Source organism: Cololabis saira, chromosome 15 (assembly GCF_033807715.1).
Source record: "Cololabis saira isolate AMF1-May2022 chromosome 15, fColSai1.1, whole genome shotgun sequence".
NCBI classification, from domain to species: Eukaryota; Metazoa; Chordata; class Actinopteri; order Beloniformes; family Belonidae; genus Cololabis; species Cololabis saira.
In genome coordinates this window covers 2,472,355-2,495,585 of record NC_084601.1, presented here as the reverse complement: position 1 = coordinate 2,495,585, position 23,231 = coordinate 2,472,355, and the positions used below count along the sequence as shown (strand labels likewise).

The window sequence follows — 23,231 nt, the reverse complement described above, 5'->3', positions numbered from 1 at the left end:
TCCCTTCCTTCGTCCTTCCTTCCTTCCTTCCTTCCTTCCTTCCTTCCTTCGTCTTTTCTCCCTTCCTTCGTCTTTCCTTCCTTCCTTCCTTCCTTCCTTCCTTCCTTCCTTCCTTCGTCTTTTCTTCCTTCCTTCCTTCCTTCCTTCCTTCCTTCCTTCCTTCCTTCGTCTTTTCTCCCTTCCTTCGTCTTTCCTTCCTTCCTTCCTTCCTTCCTTCCTTCCTTCCTTCCTTCCTTCCTTCCTTCCTTCCTTCCTTCCTTCCTTCCTTCCTCTTTTCTTCCTTCCTTCCTTCCTTCCTTCCTTCCTTCCTCTTTTCTTCCTTCCTTCCTTCCTTCCTTCCTTCCTTCCTTCCTTCCTTCCTTCCTTCCTCTTTTCTCCCTTCCTTCCTCTTTTCTTCCTTCCTTCCTTCCTTCGTCTTTTCTTCCTTCCTTCCTTCCTTCCTTCCTTCCTTCCTTCCTTCGTCTTTTCTTCCTTCCTTCCTTCCTTCCTTCCTCTTTTCTCCCTTCCTTCCTCTTTTCTTCCTTCCTTCCTTCCTTCGTCTTTTCTTCCTTCCTTCCTTCCTTCCTTCCTTCCTTCCTTCCTTCCTTCGTCTTTTCTTCCTTCCTTCCTTCCTTCCTTCGTCTTTTCTCCCTTCCTTCGTCTTTCCTTCCTTCCTTCCTTCCTTCCTTCCTTCCTTCCTTCCTTCCTTCCTTCCTTCCTTCCTTCCTTCCTTCCTTCCTTCCTTCCTTCCTTCCTTCCTTCCTTCCTTATTTTCTCCCATCCTTCCTTCCTTCTTTCCTCCCTTCTTCTCTTCCTCCTTCCTTGACCTGAAAACAACACAAAGGTTAAGAAGTTTCATAAATTGTAAAGAAAGACAAATCTGAAGTGTGAGTTTAAACGTGAGCAGGTTCTAGTGGACAGCAGCTCAGGGTCAGGGTGCTCTAAGGTCACACATATACATGACGCTATTAGATGTAATAATTCAGAACAAAGCGGGGCCGAATCAGAGAGGCAGAAGGACAGATGTGGCTGTGGGGCCGTGAGGAGAAGAGAAACAGCAATGTAGTGAGGAGTGAGTAATAAAGCTCCTCAGGTCCACAGGTCTGGTCATCTCTTCCTCAGAGGGCACTGCAGCGCTGACGGACTATTATTACCGTACAAATGGACTGTCTCGCTCTCAGCTGAGCTAGAGGTCGCAGTACAGCATGCTGTGTCACAAATGATGACACTAATAAAAAACTATTCCACACACAAACCAACCATGGGCCCTGGTGCTGACACTTACCACTGTCTAATAATGTTATAAAGAAGTGGGTGGGGCTCTGTAATTGATTCTTCAGTTTTACCTCTCCTGTCTTATGTAAGAATCAGCCCGGCTGCATTTGTTTTGATTAGTTACATTGAGGATGCTATAAAAACTAATAATGCATGAAGGACAGTTTGTAATTTACAGATCAAATCTCATCAAGTCATCCTGCAAATGCAGCCTGATGTGATGGTACGTTGTCAGCTTTCAGACTGTATTCAAGTTAAAGCACTGAAGATGTAGAGGACTGTCTCAGAGAATTAGAATATTGTGATGGAGTTCTTTATTTTCTGTAATGCAATTACAAAAACAATAATGTCATACATTCTGGATTCATTACAAATCAACTGAAATATTGCAAGCCTTTTATTATTTTAATATTGCTGATTGTGGCTTACAGTTAAGATTAAGATTCCCAGAATATTCTAATTTTTTGAGATAGGATATTTGAGTTTTCTTAAGCTATAAGCCATGATCAGCAATATTAAAATAATAAAAGGCTTGCAATATTTCAGTTGATTTGTAATGAATCCAGAATGTATCATATTTTAGTTTTTGTAATTGCATTACAGAAAATCCCAATATTCTAATTTTCTGAGACAGTCCTGTAGATCAAGCTTTTCTGTTCTTTTTTTCTTTTACAGTTTACAAAATTTTCCATGAGTGCAGTTTACTAACCCAACAATCTGCTCAGTTCTTTGAAGCTGCCTGGGAGTAGTAAAAAAAGAAATAAAATAAAAATAAAAAGCAGCTCAGGTCAGTCTACAACTGACGTTTCACACTCAAACCAGTTGAACTTCAGCAGCTAAACTCAGAGCAAGATTAAATTCTCCCTGGGCTCCAGAATACTAAACATATGGCTTTTTTTTCTATTTAAACCAAGAAAAAAAAATTACAAGAATGAATTGAGGTTTATCTTTTTTTTTAAAACAAAACAGCCCCCATAAGAAAGCAAACCTTTTCAAAAATACTTATTGCATTCGTACACACTTAAGAGAAAAGACCACAAAAGACATAGTTATAATCAAATACGAGTTTATTTTTTTTTTATAAATCATTCTTACAAAATTGGCATTTATCTATTTCATTTGTGGCCTCTATAAAAGTCTTCTCTTAATTACAAGGTAGGAGGGAGGAGAAGGCATCAGGACAGCTGGGCTTATCAGAGTCCTCGCAGATCGACAGCTCTTACCAACGTAATACAGCCGCTTACCGATAAATAATCAGAAACAGAGAGTGGTCATGCGTCGTTGCCGTGGCAACAGTGTCCAAACACAACATGAAACTGGGCCGTGGTTATGAGGATGGAAGCTGTGACTCATCCAGTGTATGATGGAGGGATGTTCAGCCCCAGCACACGCTGGTGCTGCCTCTCTACTGGGATCAGGAACAGAGCGCTCGCCGGCAACAACTCAATCGTTGATACAAAAAAAAAAAAGAAAAAAAAAAAGGCACAAATCAAGAACAGACTAGTTTCAAGCAAACATTCCACCACCGCGATAAAACTAACTGCCTGGCACATTTTGGGTGAACTTTTTTTTCTTTTCTCCACCTGCGAATGAATGAAGATAATGACTTGCATAACGTTACGTCCATGTTTTTCCTGGGAGCCTAACGTACAGATTACACAAACACACATCAGACCGTTTGATGGGAAACTTTGGATTACAAAGCCGTGAAAGACGTGACTGTGTCGCAGCCTCAGAGCCGTTACTGTAACGCATGAGGGGAGGAAGCTGCAGCACAATCTGAGAGCGCTTCCATCTGCTTCAGCGGACCCAGCTGCTTATTATTTCCCACGTGTCACATGGTTTATTCTTTATCGGGACTTTATAAATTTGACTCCTGTGAAGAGCCAAGATGGTGCATCCCAACCTAGTTCTGAAACACTGGCGTGTGGAATCTTTTGGAGTTAAAACTACTGCCAATGTTCTCCCTCTCTTACTTTAGAAAAACCCCGGAGCGTGATGGATGTTTCCCTGGGAAAGACAAAGCTGATGCAAAGGCAGACACAACACGAGCTGTATATTGACATCTGTGTGCACAGCGTTTAGAAAATGCTTCAGACCAAATAAACACCAGCGAGTCCCCTGAATGATGCAGGATCTGTCTCACTGTGGTTGTTGCATCACCAGTCTTCTTTTTTTTGTAGGAAATAAATATCTATTTACACTGCTGATGACAGAGCTTTTGAAATGGGTGGCGTTTTCTTTCCGTGTGTGAATAAGACGTGACGCTGGAGGACAACATTCTCTTAAAATAACCAACAACAGTAATGGAGATGGACATTAAAGAAAGACATTCACACATGATATGAAACAGTACTTTGTCTTTTTGAAGAAGAAATTGCAGCCAGATGCAAAGTAAAAGAGGGATGTTTTGTTTCCGTTTTGTTTTCGCGATGGTTTTGTGCATCTCCACACTAAGTAATTGATAAATACATGCTGGCAAACTAATCTCACTTCAAACTTAAAAGTCCCAGAATGTTCTGTAAATACAAACCTGATATTTAAAACAAAGAAGAGCCGGGAGTCTGATCGTCCTCCTGGCCGGGCCTGATATGTTCAGCCTTGCTGAATGTGTGATGGCTATGAAATAACTCTTACATCAACTCAACAATGGGAAGGAGAAAGAAGTGGCGTTGAATGCGACACTGATGATGACAGCGAAGCGATGGACGTGCTGAATTGTTTTGGCTCCGACATTAACGCTGAAAACCTGTCCGAGGGAAAGGCCACTAAGAGCGTGCTGCCTTTATTCAAGTGTGTGCAGATTAAACGTGGCAGCGTGGATCCAGCCTCTCCTCTCCGACACCTCCTCTCCCTGAAACATCAACCGCAGGGCGAGAGAGACCGTTATTCTGGCACATTGATCTGTTTGTCTGAAACCAGCGAGATGGTTTAAGGTGCAACCAGTAGGGGCCGGCGTGGAGTAGGGCTGGGCGATATATCCAGATTTTAATATATATCGATATATTTTCAAATGCGATATGGTACGAGACAATATCGTTTGTATCGATTTCACTTTTTTTTTTTTTTTATTTTGTGACAAATTGACTTGAATGTTTTATTGAGATTTGCACAAATGTTTTTTTATTTGCACAACTGTCAACCTCAGTGGAAAAGTCTGCCTGTTACTGTCTACATTGTATTAATTGCACAGTGTATTTTAATTTAATTGTTATGCAGGAAAGAGATATTTTTTTTATTTTATTCAAGAAGCATTTTTATTCTATATATGCAGGCAGTTTATTTTTATTTCATTTGTTTTATACATTTTGATATTGTGCAGACCTCTGTTAATAAAGGAACCTGTGTGACATTTGGCACGAGGCTTTGTATTAAAACTGACTGTTTTTTTAAGGGTTTGCCTCAGAAAAAAATTAAGCTAACAGAGATGCTAACAGATATGCTAACAGAGATGCTAACAGAGATGCTATGCTATAATGCTTTGGGGGAAACCCCAATTATGGCACAGAAAAAATATCGATATATATCGAGTATCGCCATTCAGCTAGAAAATATCCAGATATGACTTTTGGTCCATATCGCCCAGCCCTAGTGTGGAGGCGACAGATATTCAGGCTGGATTGAACACAGGACATTAGCAGGATGAATCCCCCCCTTCCCCACGGCTGGCATTAGGCAGAGGGTCACATTTGTTAACAACACAATAGTCCATAATGTGCAGGGTTTTATAAATGGCTTGTCCCCTAGGAATAAAACAGCTCTCTAAACAATATCGGTTTAGTTAATTGAAGCCTAAATGTATCCGTCTGACAAATGGAGGAGAAAGTCTTCATAAATTTAACGGCTCTGAGGTCGTCTGATATGTGGAGGGGGGAAATATGGCAACGGGAGCACTAAAGTGGACTCATGAGGAGAATATATCAACATTAGAGCGTCTAGGCATCTCAAACGGATGTAGGCAAACGTGCAAGAAACGATTGTGAAGGCTGATCCTGATGTCAGGATGGCACTGATGCACTCGACGTTCAACATCTCTACAAGCTCTAAGACCACGCTGGTCACTGCTGACACGCTGGGCTTTCTTTTATTTATTTATCTATTCCATTTCTGCCTGCAAGGACAGTGCTCAGAGACCGTGCAGGAAGAAATGAAACGGAAAAAGAAAGAAAATTGACGAAAGTTTGGGTTAGAATGCAACGTTCCACTCCATTTCATCTAGAAATGTTCATTTCACTCATTTCAACCGAGGGACAATATACTCGGCTGGAGCTTATGGTTGGATGAGCCAACTGTTCAAGCTTCTGTACATTCAGCACAAACACACACACACACTCACACACACAGATAAGTGAAAGTACAGTGAGGCTGAACAGGGAAATAAAGGATGATGAAGGTAACTGGGGGAAAAAAAGATGAGAAAAGTACAACTGCTGTGGCAAGTATGAAAGGAAAATGTGACATGAAATAAGATGTTTTTGTAACGCATCCCTGGGAAAACTGAGTCAGATACAACATTAGAAACAGCAATATCAACAGAGGAATGAGCTGAGGAAAGCACGGGCCGGACCAGTTTCAGACTCCAGGCTGCATCTCTGCAACGACGGCACCAACACCGCGGTTTAGCTTTTATTTCCTTTTTTCCTTTTACCTTTTCTTTTACTCTGAAGAAGAATCCCCGGCTGTAAAGCAGGAGTTTGGTAATGAGTCCACTAACATGTCCTGATGCTGACGAGGAAGGGGTTGCTAGGGGCGACCGGTAGGATTCGTGTGTTGCCAGGTTTGGAATCGCTGACACCTTCCCTCTTCTACCGTCCTGCGTGTGCAGAGAGAGCAGGAAAAGCCATCCTTTTTTCACGTAGTACAAAAAAATATTCTATCCAATAGTTCTGGTCGTCAGTAGTGTGCGCTGCGTGTTTGCACATTTGTGAAACATACAGTACTGTTTGGCATGTCCGTCACTTTGTGTACTCATCTTTGTCAGTCTGTGTTTACATTTTTTCCGTCCATATCCAAATGCCATCTGCTTGTTTTCTCCCCGTCCCCTCCTGCGTGGAGTCCTGGCAGCGGCGGCGCTGCGGTTATTGGCAATGTGCTGATGGAAGACGGAGCAGAGTCTCTCCCTGTCCGTCCTCCTGTAGTCTCCACTGTTCCTATTCCCCCACAGTGTCTCTCTCACGTGTCCCCCTGCGTGGGCTCTCCCCCCAGGGGGCGTCGGTCCTGTCAGAGCCGCTCGATGTCCCTGTATTTCTTACGGAGGATGGAGACCTGGTCCTTAAAGAGTACGGGGTCCAGTCTCATCTGGGAATGGATGAGTGGCATGGTGCCAAACCAGCTGGCGAACTTGTTCATGCACGTCTGCCGCTGAGCGAAGTGGTCCGGGTCGGCCCAGCGGGACGCCCTGGAAGACTGGGGGGGGGGAGACAAGAGACGACTGGTTTAGATCAGAAATGGATTTTCCTTTGTCATTGCAGAGGATTCTGTGCAGACTCAAACATTTTAAGGTCTCACAATCTGAAAATTAAAGCCACTCTATGTAGCAATACCACTTCTGACCATGTGGGGGCAGCAGAAGATAAAGTTAATGCATTCGGCTCTGGCCTGAGACAAAGTGCACCTCTAGTGGGACAAAGTGGAACTACATGATGTGACTGCCTGTCTCCATCCCACTGGTTTTGATAACAGATGTGCTGCATACAGGACTGTCTCAGAAAATTAGAATATTGTGATTTTCTGTAATTTCTGCAATTACAAAAATGTCATACATTCTGGATTCATTACAAATCAACTGAAATATTGCAAGCCTTTTATTATTTTAATATTGCTGATCATGGCTTACAGCTTAAGAAAACTCAAATATCCTATCTCATAAAATTAGAATATTCTGGGAATCTTAATCTTAAACTGTAAGCTATGATCAGCAATATTAAAATAATAAAAGGCTTGCAATATTTCAGTTGATTTGTAATGAATCCAGAATGTATGACATTTTTGTTTTTTTTTTGCATTTTTGCATTACAGAAAATAAAGAACTTTATCTCAATATTCTAATTTTCTGAGACAGTCCTGTATATTTCCATGGGAAAGCCTTAAAAATGTTTTTATTTGCCATCAAACATTTTTTTCCTTGTGAATATTCCACAAAACATGGACAGGGAGCTGAATTGTTCCCCAAAGTTAGAATATTTCCATTCAAGGAAATGCAATTCTCCTTGTCTAATAAGGATGAGTCATCTCTAGGAAGTTTATGCATGTGGTGAAAACATATGAGTCAACAAGTTGTCTGGACTGGGTTTTCCCTCACTGGTCTGACATGGAAACACAGTTACAGCTCATGCTTTGAGTTCATCATGACTCAACTTAAAGGGGAACTATTATGGCATGTAATATCTATTTTAAACAGGCCTTGAATGTCTTAAAAACAAGCTTTTGATTGTTTTTTCTAAATAAATTAGAAATTCAGCTTCTGAGCCAGGTCTTTATCTTCCCATTCTCTAACCTCATTATCTATGCGGGATTCTGAGTGGGCGGGGCTATGATAATGAGGCTCTGTGCTGATTGGCTGCCTGAATGACGTGTAGCAGGGGAGGACACAAAGCCTCGCTCTGGGCAGAAGAGCAGCAGCTCCGTACTCTACCGTGTCCTAACTGCATGCGATGCGAGCGAGCGTCAGCAACAAAATCAATTCCATCCATCCATTTGCTTTATTTTTTATTGGACTGTCCTAACTGGCCGCGAGCAACGCAGCGCCGTTTTGAGCTGAACATTTGTCGCCCTGCATTTGTCGCCCTGCTTCTATTTTCTTCCTGCCGCTCACGTTGAAAGCCGGTTGAAAGCGCTGTAGGAAACGGTCATGGATGAGGAACGGCTGATCCAGTTAGTTGAAATGAGAAGTTATCTCTATGATTCCTCCTCATTTCACTACAAAAACCTCAATAAAGTGGCAGCTGCTGGAGGGAGATGGACAGAGAGACGATGTCACGCAGTGCTACGATAGTCGGACGTTGTTGCAGTTACACGCTTTTATAGTTGTGGGCGTGGTTTACATTTTGGTTACATAACAAAAATGCGCAGAATCTTATTGGCTCGTAGATCCACATCACACTGGACGGATCATAAGGGCGGCTGTACAGACACTGCAGAATTTAGTTACTTTCCTCCTTCTCTGAGTTGTCAGGCTGAGGGGAGACCACTTTATATATGTTAAAGCAAGAAAAACCTGTTTTTATTAATAGATCCCCTTTAAGCCACACTGACAGAAGAAAACCATTATTAGGAGACGACTGACTTCATCGTCTTCAGTTCATCACCAGCAGCATCAGAGTGTATATTTGGAAGGATGAACATAGAAACCATGACACACGGGTGCAGAAGTCACTTGACTGTGTGCTTTCGTCTCAGTTTGAGCTTGTCTCTTGTACTCACGGCTCTGACTGAAGGATTTTAAGAGAATAACTCATTGGACTCCAGAGTCGGCTCCAGCTGAAAGGCACGACTCAAGGAAACTGTGACTCCAGCGTTAGTCACGGATCGTAAACGGGAGGACAGATTCAAGCGGGATTACGCAGCCACTCTGCTCCTTATCTAACGCTGTTAAACTTTTACTAGCTCAATCCTTCCAGCTTTCCTGATACAAACCAGTTTTCCTGACTTTTAAAAGGAACAGGTATTATTAACAAGGAATTTAAATCCAAAGTGACGTTCCAGTGAAAGACAGATGTGGTGGAGAACACATGAGTCCCTTACCTGTCCCATCATAGTCTCCTTGTATTGTTTCTTCTGCGTGACTTTGATGGGCGGGAGCTTGGTGACGGCAGAGACCAGGAAGTTCATCAGGATGTCCTCACAGTTGGCCAGCTGGTCCACCATGCCCTTCAGGCTGGAGGGTAAGTAGTTGGTGTACAGGTAGTGATAGTACCTGCAGGACACAGAGAAGAACTGCTCAGTCTCAGTCAGGTTTAAAGATTAGTTAACAGCAAGGACACAAGATGGAGCTCCTTCTCAGAGACCCAGCCATAAATATAAACCTCAGCTCTGGAGCAGCAGGTTTGTCCACATCCTGAACTTAGTGATAACCAGTGTTGTGCTAGTTACTGAAAAATAGTAACTAGTTATCGTTACTAGTTACTCCATTAAAAAGTAACTCAGTTAGTAACTCAGTTACTTAGACCAAAAAGTTAAGACTAGAGGGGCATTAATGGGAGCATTTAAAATAATCTTTTCATTTCAGCAGGTTCTGTATGGATTTACATTGTGCATCGTGTTCTGCATTCTGATTGGCTAAACAGTCTCCCCGCTTCTTCACTTCCTGTGTCAATAACGTTGGTTGCTTAGCAACAAGCTGAGAACGGCATATGGGCTTCAGCAGCAGCTCAAGAACGGGACCTTTGATAAATCGTTCATTACAGTCTCAAATATAATCCATGGTGTCGGTTTATAAGAATCTTTTTGCCCAAAAGAAAAAAGAGCGACAACAACGACCCATAACTATTTTCTTCTCTGGTAAAAACACCCCTGCACCGCGACTTTAGGAGAAAAAGACGCTACAGAGCCGGGATGCAGCGGCTCAGAAGAGCAGGAATACGTGTGAGGCGGTGCTGATCTCTGCAGTTTGAAGCCTTGTATAATAATTGTAAAAAGAATTTCACTTATCACGGGTTCTTTTTGGAACGTTACCCCTGCGAAAAACGAGAGATTAGTGTAATGACAATATCTCCACGTTGAGAAACTCTCCTTCTCTTGGCTCATGACCGTCATGCTTCTGAACGCACACACACTACGTTTCCTCTGGTCTCCGCGTGTGGGGAAAATAAAGCTTCACTGTAGCCAGAAATAACGGAGTAACGCACCGTTTGGTAACGGTAACTGCGTTACTGAATTTAAAAAGTAATGCGTTAGAGTATTAGTTACTGCAAAACTAACGGTGTTACTGTAACGCGTTACTAAATAACGTGTTAGTCCCAACACTGGTGATAACAGAAGCTGATGAAGGATGAACACAGAAGAGGTGGCTGGTTAGAGACACATCTACACAAGACTTCATTTGATGGGGGGAATTTCATTCACACTCAAAAATAAGATTGTTTTTGTATTAACGCCTGAATATGTCAGATATAACAAATGTTTTAAGTATCACCGGTCAAAGCAACAGTTAGATTGGAGGTTATGGCCGGTATAATTGTTTTATGTAGCTGTTCATGTTGCATGGACTGATCGTCCGGCTCATTGGAAGCGATCCAGCGTTGGGCTGTGGTGATTGGCCGACTCCACCTTAATGAACCTGTGTGGTCCCAGCAGAGTGAAGCTGTATCAAAGCTGACAGGGCTTTACTTTAACCTAATGTACGAACTGCAGGGGGCTGCCGAGCAGACAAATTGACATTTTTTGATAAAGCGTACTCAGCGTTTAAAGGCTGAGCTCCAGTGAACATCACATTTCCTTTATGATCTACAGATCATTTCCTCAAAGTGCCCCATCAAAGGGAAGACGAGCGAACACTGAGAGCAGATGAGAGTGGAACTGGATCCCTATAGGACGATGTTGAGCGGAGCAGAGTCGCGGAGTGTGGAGAATTAGAATAACATGTACAGAGTCGTACTTGTGAAAGATGGCGGCGCCGGTCAGGACCATGGAGTAGTCGTTGGTCCACTTGGACGTGTAGCCCCAGCGCTCCTTGTTGCTGTCCCAGAAGTGGCTGCGGGCCGGGTAGCCCACGATCCGCTCAGGGAAACTCTGCCACACGGTGAATGCAAAGTCCACCTAGACACACAAACACACATGTGGTTCCACGTTTAATGGCCTCACATTTAAAACAAGCCACGGCCACCAGCAATGGATTCTTTTCATCATAGACCAGGGGTCGGCAACCCAAAATATTGAAAGAGCCATATTGGACCAAAAACACAAAAAACAAATATGTCTGGAGCCGCAAAAAATGAAAAGTCTTGTATCAGCCTTAGAATGAAGAAACACATGCTGCATGTAGCTATATTAGTTAGAACTTGGGGAAGATTTCTTTTTTTCATTATGCACTTCAAAAAGACAAGTCGAAAAGTCGAGAAAAAAGTCGAAATGTCAAGATTAATGTTGAAGTACAATCTTGAGAAGAAAGTCAAAATGTCGAGAAAAAAGTCAAAATGTCGAGAAAAAAGTCGAAATGTTGAGAAAAAAGTCGAAATGTCGAGATTAATGTTGAAGTACAATCTCGAGAAAAAAGTCGTAATGTTGAGAAAAACGTCGAAATGGCGAGAAAAAAGTCAAAATGTCGAGATCGAAAAGGAAAGGAAAAAGAAAAAAAAAAAGTACTGTACCACCATATTGTTTTGTCTGAACAAATTTGGGTACTTTGGTCTAGACCAGGGGTCGGCAACCCAAAATGTTTTAGAGTCATATTGGACCAAAAACACAAAAAAACAAATATGTCTGGAGCCGCAAAAAATGAAAAGTCTTGTATCAGCCTTAGAATGAAGACAACACATGCTGCATGTATCTATATTAGTTAGAACTGGGGGAAGATTTCTTTTTTTCATTATGCACTTCAAAAAGAAAAGTTGAAATGTCGAATCTATATGTACAGGTATCTATATTAGTTATAACTTGGTACTCGGCTGCAAATGTAGCTGCTAATGTCTTCCATATGACTCTTTTTGTTACGGGAATCTACAGAACAGTATTAGAGCCAGACAGGAGAAAAATTAAAATAATATTTTAGAGGAGGAAGATTCATGATGATCGAGAAAAAAGTCAAAATGTCGAGATTAATGTTGAAGTACAATTTCGAGAAAAAAGTCGAAATGTTAAGAAAAAAGTCGAAATGTTGAGAAAAAGGTCAAAATGTCGGGAAAAAAGTCGAAATGGCGAGATTAAAAAAGGAAAAAGGAAGAAAAAAAGAGAAAAAAGAAGAAAAAAAAGAAAAAAAGAAAAAAAAGAAAAAAGGAAAAAAAAAGGTCAAACATTTTTGAAAAAGCTCCAGGAGCCACTAGGGCGGCCCTAAATCCCACATGTGGCTCTAGAGGCGCGGGTTGCCGAGCCCTGGTACTAGACGATCGTTTCTAGCAGGTTTCTTCCATTTATTTCTGTCCCTTCAAAGCTTTTGTACCCGTTCTAGACCGGACCAGTAAAGGTTCTGCTGGATCCTCAGCTTCCATACCAGCGTTCATATCAACAACAAAAGACAAACTAAATCCTTCCATTGTTTAACAAATAACACCATTAAATACTAATAGTAAAGCTAAAACAAGAAAAGCACATTTTCCTACTCCCTTGACATATTTCTGTTTAAAAAAAACAAGAAAAGTTAAAGCAAGCTTTTACTTTTTCATTTAATCAAAGCGGCAAATCTATATTTACGGTGTACTGTGTTTAAAAAAATAAAAGAGAGGAAAGAAAAGAAAAGCATGGAGGAAATGAAAAGCACTACAGGGAGAACCAACAAAAGAAATGCACACTCAAATATACTTTAGTGAAAGTACAACAGAGGCAGAACGTCATCAAATAAGAGCAGCTTCCCAAGCAGCCGCCGGCACACTCTGGTGATCAAACAAACTCACATTATTACACTAAAACAGAAGAAAAGAGCCTTCACGTCTCCTGAAACAGCTCCTTTGTATTTCAACATGATGCTACACTGAGAAAATACTTTTAAAAACATCCACTCTGCGTTCAAGCCGCTTTTCTTTTCGGTTTTGGCATAAATCTAAAATAGCCTATAGGTTTCATACACAACATTTACAAAACAAAAGAATATGTTTGTCATATTAAAGTCATATTAAAAGAAAAGCTGTTAACCCTTGTGCTGTCTTCAGGTCAAGGAAGGAAGGAAGGAAGGAAGGGAGGAAGAGAGGAAGGAAGGAAGGAAGGAAAGAAGGAAGGAAGGAAAGAAGGGAAAAAAGAAGGAAGGAAGGGAGTAAGGAAGGAAAGAAGGGAGGAAAGAAAGAAAGAAGGGAAAAAAGAAGGAAGGAAGGGAGTAAAGAAGGAAAGAAGGGAGGAAAGAAGGAAGGAAGGGAGAAAAGAAGGAAGGAAGGAAAGAAGGGAAAAAAGAAGGAAGGAAGGGAGTAAAGAAGGAAAGAAGGGAGGAAAGAAGGAAGGAAGGAAGGAAGGAAGGAAGGAAGGAAGGAAGGAAGGAAGGAAGGAAAAAAAGAAGGAAAAAAAGAAGGAAGGGAGTAAAGAAGGAAGGAAGGGAGTAAAGAAGGAAAGAAGGGAGGAAAGAAGGAAGGAAGGAAGGAAGGAAGGAAAAAAAGAAGGAAGGGAGTAAAGAAGGAAGGAAGGAAAGAAGGGAAAAAAGAAGGAAGGAAGGGAGTAAGGAAGGAAAGAAGGGAGGAAAGAAAGAAGGAAGGGAGAAAAGAAGGAAGGAAGGAAAGAAGGGAAAAAAGAAGGAAGGAAGGGAGTAAAGAAGGAAAGAAGGGAGGAAAGAAGGAAGGAAGGAAGGAAGGAAGGAAGGAAGGAAGGAAGGAAGGAAGGAAGGAAGGAAGGAAGGAAGGAAGGAAGGAAGGAAGGAAGGAAGGAAGGAAGGAAGGAAGGAAGGAAGGGAAAAATGAAGGAAGGGAGGAAAGAGGAAGGGAGAAGGAAGGAGAGAGCAGGAGGAAAGAAGGAACAGAGAATTAATTTGGGTCATTTTGACCCAAAGACAGTACCAGGGTTAAACTGTTAAAGAGAATGTGAAACTACAACAATGAGCAACCGTCCTGGTGAAGGAGCGGACTCTGAGCTCTGAGTAAAAACAACTACAACAACTAAAAGTTACATTTTTCTTTCTACTAGTACAGACTTTGACGTCCCCTGGCTTCTAAAAAATGTCCACCGATCTTCTCAGGAGTCAGACCGGTGCGTTTAGTTCTTCTGCTTCTTGATCCACACAAACAGCTTTGATGAAATCTAATTTTACGCTGTTCAAAGCAACATCTGTCTTCCCATGGTGCTGCTGCGCGGGGAAGGATCCCGGAGAAAACACAAACATCCAAACTAGAGGGAGGAGCAGGCCCGTAACCGTGCTGCAGCTCTGTAATGGTGCTGCAGCTCTGTAACGGTGCTGCAGCTCTGTAACGGTGCTGCAGCTCTGTAACGGTGCTGCAGCTCTGTAACCGTGCTGCGGCTCTGTAACCGTGCTGCGGCTCTGTAACCGTGCTGCGGCTCTGTAACCGTGCTGCGGCTCTGTAACCGTGCTGCGGCTCCGTAACCGTGCTGCGGCTCCGTAACCGTGCTGCGGCTCCGTAACCGTGCTGCGGCTCCGTAACCGTGCTGCGGCTCCGTAACCGTGCTGCGGCTCCGTAACCGTGCTGCGGCTCCGTAACCGTGCTGCGGCTCCGTAACCGTGCTGCAGCTCCGTAGCCGTGCTGCAGCTCCGTAGCCGTGCTGCAGCTCCGTAGCCGTGCTGCAGCTCCGTAACCGTGCTGCAGCTCCGTAACCGTGCTGCAGCTCCGTAACCGTGCTGCAGCTCCGTAACCGTGCTGCAGCTCCGTAACCGTGCTGCAGCTCCGTAACCGTGCTGCAGCTCCGTAACCGTGCTGCAGCTCCGTAACCGTGCTGCAGCTCCGTAGCCGTGCTGCAGCTCCGTAACCGCGCTGCAGCTCCGTAACCGCGCTGCAGCTCCGTAACCGCGCTGCAGCTCCGTAACCGCGCTGCAGCTCCGTAGCCGCGCTGCAGCTCCGTAACCGTGCTGCAGCTCCGTAACCGTGCTGCAGCTCCGTAACCGTGCTGCAGCTCCGTAGCCGTGCTGCAGCTCCGTAACCGTGCTGCAGCTCCGTAACCGTGCTGCAGCTCCGTAACCGTGCTGCAGCTCCGTAACCGTGCTGCAGCTCCGTAACCGTGCTGCAGCTCCGTAACCGTGCTGCGGTAAAGTTATAAAGTTATTTATCTGGTGATGACTCTGCTGATGAATTGTTATGCGATTTTTTTTACTAAAAATTAGACATTTTAACTAGAAATAAGACAAATATTCCTGGTAAGATTTGAGTTTTTCCAGTGCAGCGTCATGAGTGCGACCTGTGTTTACAATTAGTTTGGCCACCGTTAATATTTTCTTGTATTTTACTTGTTTTATATTCTAAAGTCACACTTAAAAGTAACTCCACTTCTCTGTCACTCCAAACCAAAGACTGTCCTTCATCTTTGAAGTAACTGGAAGTTACTCGTGTCATTTGTTGATGTTTTTTCCAGGATTCTGATTGGCTAGCATGACTTTATCTTCTCGTTACACTGCCCCCTGTAGGTCTGGCTGCTCATAGCACCATAACAGTGTATTTATGCGGGTTCCTGTAAATGATGGTATTTTTCAAAACATAGAGGGGGAAATATCAGTTTTTGAGAGATTTTGAGGAAAGAGTCGAAATTTTGAGAAAAAAGTCGAGAAAAAAGTCGAAATTTTGAGAAAAAAATAACGAAATTTTGAGAAAAAAGTCGAAATGTCGAGAAGAAAGTTGAAATTTTGAGAAAAAAAGTAGAAAGTTTGAGAAAAAAGTGGAAATTTTGATTTTGCGTAACCGAGCTGCAGCTCCGTAACCGAGCTGCAGCTCCGTAACCGTGCTGCAGCTCCGTAACCGTGCTGCAGCTCCGTAGCCGTGCTGCAGCTCCGTAACCGTGCTGCAGCTCCGTAACCGTGCTGCAGCTCTGTAACCGAGCTGCAGCTCTGTAACCGTGCTGCAGCTCCGTAACCGTGCTGCAGCTCCGTAACCGTGCTGCAGCTCCGTAACCGTGCTGCAGCTCCGTAGCCGTGCTGCAGCTCCGTAGCCGTGCTGCAGCTCCGTAGCCGTGCTGCAGCTCCGTAGCCGTGCTGCAGCTCCGTAGCCGTGCTGCAGCTCCGTAACCGTGCTGCAGCTCCGTAACCGTGCTGCAGCTCCGTAACCGTGCTGCAGCTCCGTAACCGTGCTGCAGCTCCGTAACCGCGTCATGAGTGCGACCTGTGTTTACAATTAGTTTGGCCACCGTCAATATTTTCTTGTATTTTACCTGTTTTATATTCTAAAGTCACACTTAAAAGTAACTCCACTTCTCTGTCACTCCAAACCAAAGACTCTCGTTCATCTGGAAGTAACTGGAAGTTACTCGTGTCATTTGTTGATGTTTTTTTCCAGGATTCTGATTGGCTAGCATGACTTTATCTTCTCGTTACACTGCCCCCTGTAGGTTTGGCTGCTCATAGCACCTTAACAGATATTTATGCAGGTTCGTGTAAATTATGGTATTTTTCAAAACGTAGACGGGGAAATATCATTTTTTGAGAGATTTTAAAGAAAGAGTGGAAATTTTGAGAAAAAAGTCGAGAAAAAAGTCGAAATTTTGAGAAAAAAGTCGAAATGTCGCGAAGAAAGTTGAAATTTTGAGAAAAAAAGTAGAAAGTTTGAGAAAAAAGTGGAAATTTTGAGAATTCAATTCAATTCAATTCAATTTTATTTATATAGCGTCTAATACAACAGATGCCTCTAGACGCTTTCCAGAGATCCAGAACATAAACATAAACATAAACATAAACATAAACATAAACATAAACATAAACATAAACCCCCGAGCAATTATTACATAAACAATGGCAGGTAAAAACTCCCCTAGTGGGAGAAAAACCTTAAGCCAAACAGTGGCAAGGAAAAACTCCCCTTTGAAACTACAATAATGAAAAGATGTTCTACTCTTCTAATGAGAAGAGTAGAAAGTTTGAGAAAAAAGTTGAAATTTTGAGAAAAAAGTCACAATTTTGAGAAAAATGTCGAGAAAAAAGTCAAAATGTTGAGAAGTAACTCCACTTCTCTGTCACTCCAAACCAAAGACTCTGGTTCATCTTGGAAGTAACTGGAAGTTACTCGTGTCATTTGTTGATGTTTTTTTCCAGGATTCTGATTGGCTAGCATGACTTTATCTTCTCGTTACACTGCCCCCTGTAGGTTTGGCTGCTCATAGCACCATGACAGTGTATTTATGCGGGTTCGTGGAAATGATGGTATTTTTCAAAACGTAGAGGGGGAAATATCTGTTTTTGTAAATACCCGGCTATGTGGAAACGTGGCCTGACAGAAGAGTCATTTGAACAAGCCGAGGACTGAGACTGAGACAGACAGAAACAGAGATGAAGACTTGGATACCTCTGTGGTGGACAGCACCGTGTCCTCGTCCAGGCTGAGGACGGCGTCCGTCACGATGGTCTCGTAAGGCAGGAAGCGGCTGCTCATGACCTGCGGGGACAGAAGGTTAGAAACCACATGACTGCGTTAGGACGGACTCTTCAAGCGGCATTAATAAATCATTACTTGGTTGAATGGCAAAGATTAAAATGGCTGAAAGAGCAGACGCAGATTGGAGGGTGAAGGGAAATATTAAAAGAATGCTGGAGCTGAAATCTCAGCGCTGAGATAACAGATCTGAACTTCCTTGAAATGCTCCAGTCATGAAACGCATTTAAGAGTCAGGGGAAGGTTACATTTGAACCATGATGAACTTATTTTCTATTGACTCAGCTTGGCTTTCTTTCTGCTTATTTAGGTTAAAGTACTAATAGTCCAAACCAGATAAAAGAGTATTTCTTCTGGCCAGCTCTGGCTGGTTCCTAGCGTCTCCTCCCAGAACTATGCTGTGGATATCATCTTTAATCTAAAGCATTTGTCTTTCAATTTGAGAGCGGGATTCCTTGTATTCACGCTCAGATATCAAATAACTCAGAAGGGTTCTGGTTTTCCTCTGTAGAAGGTCTGCAGATGAAGTAGTATTGACCGGCGGAGCGGAAAGGCTTTAAAGCGTGCGAGGAGAGCTCTCTGGTCCGAGCCGGGCCGAGACGGAGAGGTGGCGTCGGCTGGAACACGATCCTGAAACAACTGGCCGTCGTACAGAAATATGAATCACAGCTGCTTTTAAGTAGAACTCGGTAAAGCTGAGGAAAAGGCTCCACTTGGCTTGTAAATGATAACAAACCCACTTGCAGAACTTGCTGCTTGCACAAATCTTTTACTCCTCAACCCCTAGCCCAGGGGTCGGCAACCATAAATGTTTTAGATCCATATTGGACCAAAAACACAAAAAACAAATATGTCTGGAGCCGCAAAAAATTAAAAGTCTCGTATAAGCCTTAGAATGAAGGAACACATGCTGCATGTTTCTATATTAGTTAGAACTGGGGGGAGATTATTTTTTCATTATGCACTACAAGAAAAAAGTCGAAAATGTTGAGAAAAAAGTCGAAATGTCGAGATTAAAAGGAATAGGAAAAAGGAAGAAAAAAAGAGAGAAAATGAAAAAAAAGAAGAAAAAACAAAAAAAAGGAAAAAGGAGAAAAAAAGAGAAAAAGAAGAAAAAAAGGAAAAAAAGAAGAAAAAAAGGAAAAAAAAGGTCAAACATTTTTGAAAAAGCTCCAGGAGCCACTAGGGCGGCGCTAAAGAGCCACATGCAGCTCTAGAGCCACGGGTTGCCGACTCCTGCTCTAAACGAACTACACCTTTGAAATTGAAAAAAAAACAACCTTTTACAACTGTTACATCTTCTGTTTCCACCGAGAATCCCTGTCCTTTCCCATAAAACAAATGTCATTATAATCATTTTTGTGTGTTGAAAAGCCCATCCATGGCTTTAGCCTGGAAGGGTTAGTGGACGTGTGACATCGGGTCATAACCGGCGAAATACGAGCCGGGCCACGTCCCTGCCCTCCAACCGCTGGGGGAAGAACGAGCTTCACCTTGAGATAGATTCCACAATAAATCTGTTTTTCCTTCTTTATAACCAGACTATGCATTTTTAATGCTTCTCCCCAACTTCATGATATTCAGGGGAGACGACAAGTCATGACAACAACAAACGGCGGCGCATAGGGAAGAGGAGAAAAGCCAATATCCTCCACTTTACTGCAGGCTGCGCCCCGTTGTTCTCAACAGTGATGGAGTGCAGATACAGGTTTCCATTACTGCTGCGGGGTCATCTTTCTCTTTTAAATCAATAAAAACACATAAACAGGGACAGACACATCGTGTAAGTTATGTGTTATACACGCGGCACAAATGTACTTTTCTTCTCCTCCAACTTGAGAAACAGAATATGTATATTTTATGGCAGATGCAGCTCTATAATACATGACAGTCCTTGAATATTTCCTGGAAGCTGAGAGAGAGAGCTGGCTGGGCTGGTGGGTGGATGGAGGATAAACATCTTGAGGATATTTAGATGGAAGTCTTTGGTCTGCTGCTCTGATGAAAGAAAACAACAGCTTCTCCTTGACAAAGAAAGTGCACATTGTAAACTGAATGTGTGTTCAAACTCAAACAACCTCCCACACAAACCACGGAGCAGCGAACAAATCCAGGCTTTAATGGGCCCGCACGCACGCACGCACGCACGCACGCACGCACGCACGCACGCACGCACGCACGCACGCACGCACGCACGCACGCACGCACGCACGCACGCACGCACGCACGCACGCACGCACGCACGCACGCACGCACGCACGCACGCACGCACGCACGCACGCACGCACAGTCAACCCGGCCGATGCAAACAGCGGGACTACAAGGCCTGGTAGTTTGATATTCAGTTCAGTTCTTAAGGTCGGCTCTTTAAAAGTAAAATGGGACTCTTGAAAACACCACCTGCACCGGGAACGCCGTTTACTTCCAACAAGTACTTCCGACAGTTGTTTATGTCGGCCTCCTTTCTCCACAAACACCTGTAAAAATATACCTGCCACCTCACACTCAGCAGATTTTAATTACAGGTAAAGGCAGCAACAAATGGAGATTGTCGTGGAGATGGCACCACTGTGAAATTTTAAGAAAACACAACCTTTTCACTTTTGAAAACTTTGTGAATTTTAGTAGTCTTGAACTGGTTTTTAAATGTTTACATAATCATGTTTCCCCCCTGTTCTCTGAAGTGGTTATGAGGTAGAGTAACCACACGGGCCTCCACCAATGGTGATTGTCGTATCCCAAAGTATAAGACCTCTTTTGGTGAGTCTGTCTTTAATGTGTAGGTGCAAAACTCTGTAATTCTTTACCCACTAATTTAAAATTAGAAATATTAGAATATTAGAATAAAATATGCGTGGCAATATTTTCAACAGAGGACTCAAACTATGGCTCAAATCTAAACAACAGTGCCTACATGAATAGGTCAAGTCTGGTTCTGCTCTTGAATTACGTTGTCTTTGCTTTATATCTTATATCATCCTCTAATTTTATTGTATATTTTATTGTCTGTACTTTTTTAAAGCCTCCTGTGGACAGCTGTTGCAAATTAGCATGTATGCTAAAACCCTCAAACAGTGCATTTGGTTTGTCCTGTGTAATAGTGATGTCCATACCAAATAAAGAAATAATAATAATAAATACTGCCCCTCAGCGTGAAATCTCCCACCCACTCCAGTGGCCCAACTTTAGAGGTGTAATTCCACAAACTAACAAAGCTCTTCAGATTACTGCTTTTATCTAACAAACATTGCAAACGTCAAGCTTTTTTTCATTTCATTTTAAAGGAGCTTGAGGCCGGATTGTGGCAGGATTTATGAAAAAAAACGTATACATTTTAAGTTTTCTAGTAATAATGTCAGATGAAGCGTTCCAAACCCAAAAGAATGATCCTCTAGTGTATCTCTCCGTTGCCTTGAACAGGCTGTGTGCTGCAAAATGTGCTGCAATTCGGTCCCGAATTTCCCGCGCTGTCCTGTGGATGTGACGTCACATGACGCTGCATGTGCGTTCTCCCCGTTCTCCCGTGCCGGCTTCACTGTTGGCTGCAGTACCCCCGACGGCCGTCGTGGTGAAGGGTGGCGCTAGAGAGTCTCATTTCTTAAAAGGAGCCTCAAGCTCCTTTAAAAGACAAGGAGAGGACAACTTTACAGAGCGTCTACAAAAGGGAGCGATAACAACCGGGTTCTGTTGGGCCAGCGAGCAGAGGAGGAGGTTCCTGCAGCCGACTAGTTCACAGAAATGCTTTTAGAAGCTCTTTTTTAGCTCCTCTTTAGTTTTTAAGCATTCTTGGGGAATTCATAGGAACCTTATGGTGATTGATTAGAAACAATGCGACTGCACGTTGATGTAAGTGTAAAGAAGTGCAACACCTGGGCCACAGTTAGGAAGAGACAGAAGGAAACACTCCAAACATCATGGCCTTATAACTATCCTCTATAAAAGCTAAAGGAAGCAGAGGAATGGGCCGGCGGTTAAGTTTAGGGTTTATTGAGCCGATGTAAAGGAAATGCAACAATACTTTTACTCATCTACCACCCACCGGCTGGCTGTTACACCAGGACCGTCCTGTCTCCAGCAGAGAGATAGTCCCTTAAAAAACCACAGGAAGGTTCGTTTCACGCTGAAATATCAATCCATTTTTTTTTTCATTTGAATGAATGTCTGATTACTTTCAAGAAGTGTCTTCTGTTCCTGCTATCAACAATAAAACAGTTAAGTAACCTTGAACTCCCGCTACAGTTGTATCTTGTGATAACCGTCTGCAGCTTTATGGCGTGATGTCACACATTAACAATAATTAAGCTACAGTGGAAGTGGCACTTAAGCTAAATATCTTGGTAATTGGACTTATTATATTTTCCGATCTTGACAAAGCTCCAGCTGAAGCAGAATAGAGCCGGACCATGATGATACCTCCACCCTGCGTGTCTGTTCCCTGGATGATGCTCTGGTGCATCAAACTCTTAGAATGAAGGTTACAAAGTTCAACCTCTGTCTTGTCCGATCACAACACATTTTCCCACATGGTTCAGCTTGACTGAATAATTCAGTCTTGCATACTCTTTCTTATAAGAAATGGTTTCCATGTTGCCACCCAACCCAACAGCCCGGTATGCAAAGCTTTTTATATTCACTATATACTTGGAAACACAACTGATAAAATGTAATAAAACAGTCACGTTTGCGTTGTGTTTCAGGCTCCCCTGGCTTTATCTATGCACACAGACTTTTAGAAAAAATACTATTCCACATCTCTCAGCTTCAGGTAAAGACACAAGGAACATAACAAAATACCAATTCCTTTGAAAAACTACTTCCAAGGTCAAGAACCGGCCCAAATCTGTCATTTGGTATTTCAAAATTGTCTCCAAATTTGTTTTAGACATTCTGGATACTGGATATATTTTTTTAGGGTTCAATAAATTAGAAGACTGTGAAGAGGGCTGGTGAAGGAAACGCTCTCTCTCTCAAACACACACGCACCAAATAAATCAAAATGCATCTACATGTGACTTTCAGGTTTTTGCCAAATGCAATACTTACCATATACATATATATATACACACACACAATATATATTTATATACACAGTACTGGAGTTGAGGGGGGGTGGCATCCCCCCCTGAAATAAAACTGCCATCCCTCCTTTCCATCCCTTATGTCATTTCATCAATGAATGTGGTTTTACTGCTATTTCAACATTTAGAGTCATCACCAGAAAAATAACTTATTTCACATTTTCACCTGTTTCAAGTAAATTTTCACTTGAAATAAGTAGGAAAATCTGCCAGTGGGACAAGATTTATCTTCTTATTACAAGCTAAAAAATCTTGTTCCACTGGCAGATTTTTCTACTTATTTTAAGTGAAAATCTACTTGAAACAGGTGAAAATTGTTGTTTTTTCCAGTGATGAGTCTTGTTTTAAGTGTAATGAGATTTTTTAACTAAAATGAGACATTTTAACTAGAAATAAGACAAATATTCTTGTTAAGATTGTGAGTTTTTGCAGTGATCCATGTTACTTATCCTGTGAAGGACAGAGTCATATTGATAAGTTCAGAAAAGTGTTTTTTATTGTTGTGTTTTGATGTATTTGATGTAAGCCCAGTGGATATTTAAAGCTTACAGAAGGCTGCATTTAACTGCTGCTATGTCATTCCTGCAGTATTTCTGCAGCTGTTTTGGTCACTGCTATTATTTGTAATCTATTATATTATTTGTAATCAGCACAAATTATCTGTCCCCATATGATAAAATCCAGCATTCCCCCTGATTTTATTTTACAACTCCAGTACTGTATGTATATATATATATATATATAT

At 42.4% G+C, this 23,231-nt stretch overlaps 1 protein-coding gene across 1 annotated transcript in view; it reads right to left on the bottom strand.

The window, feature by feature from the left end:
• Positions 1–2,303: 2,303 nt before the first annotated feature.
• Positions 2,304–23,231, bottom strand: part of ext1b (exostosin glycosyltransferase 1b) — a 197,799-nt gene continuing 176,871 nt past the window's right edge. Inside the window, exons 8-11 of the mRNA XM_061742107.1 lie at positions 17,322–17,411; positions 10,850–11,010; positions 8,998–9,169; positions 2,304–6,660 (exon numbers count right to left, since the gene is read on the bottom strand). Of these exons, the coding sequence (XP_061598091.1) occupies positions 6,475–6,660; positions 8,998–9,169; positions 10,850–11,010; positions 17,322–17,411 (609 nt within the window). The 3' untranslated portion in view covers positions 2,304–6,474. The remainder of the gene's footprint in view (positions 6,661–8,997; positions 9,170–10,849; positions 11,011–17,321; positions 17,412–23,231) is intronic.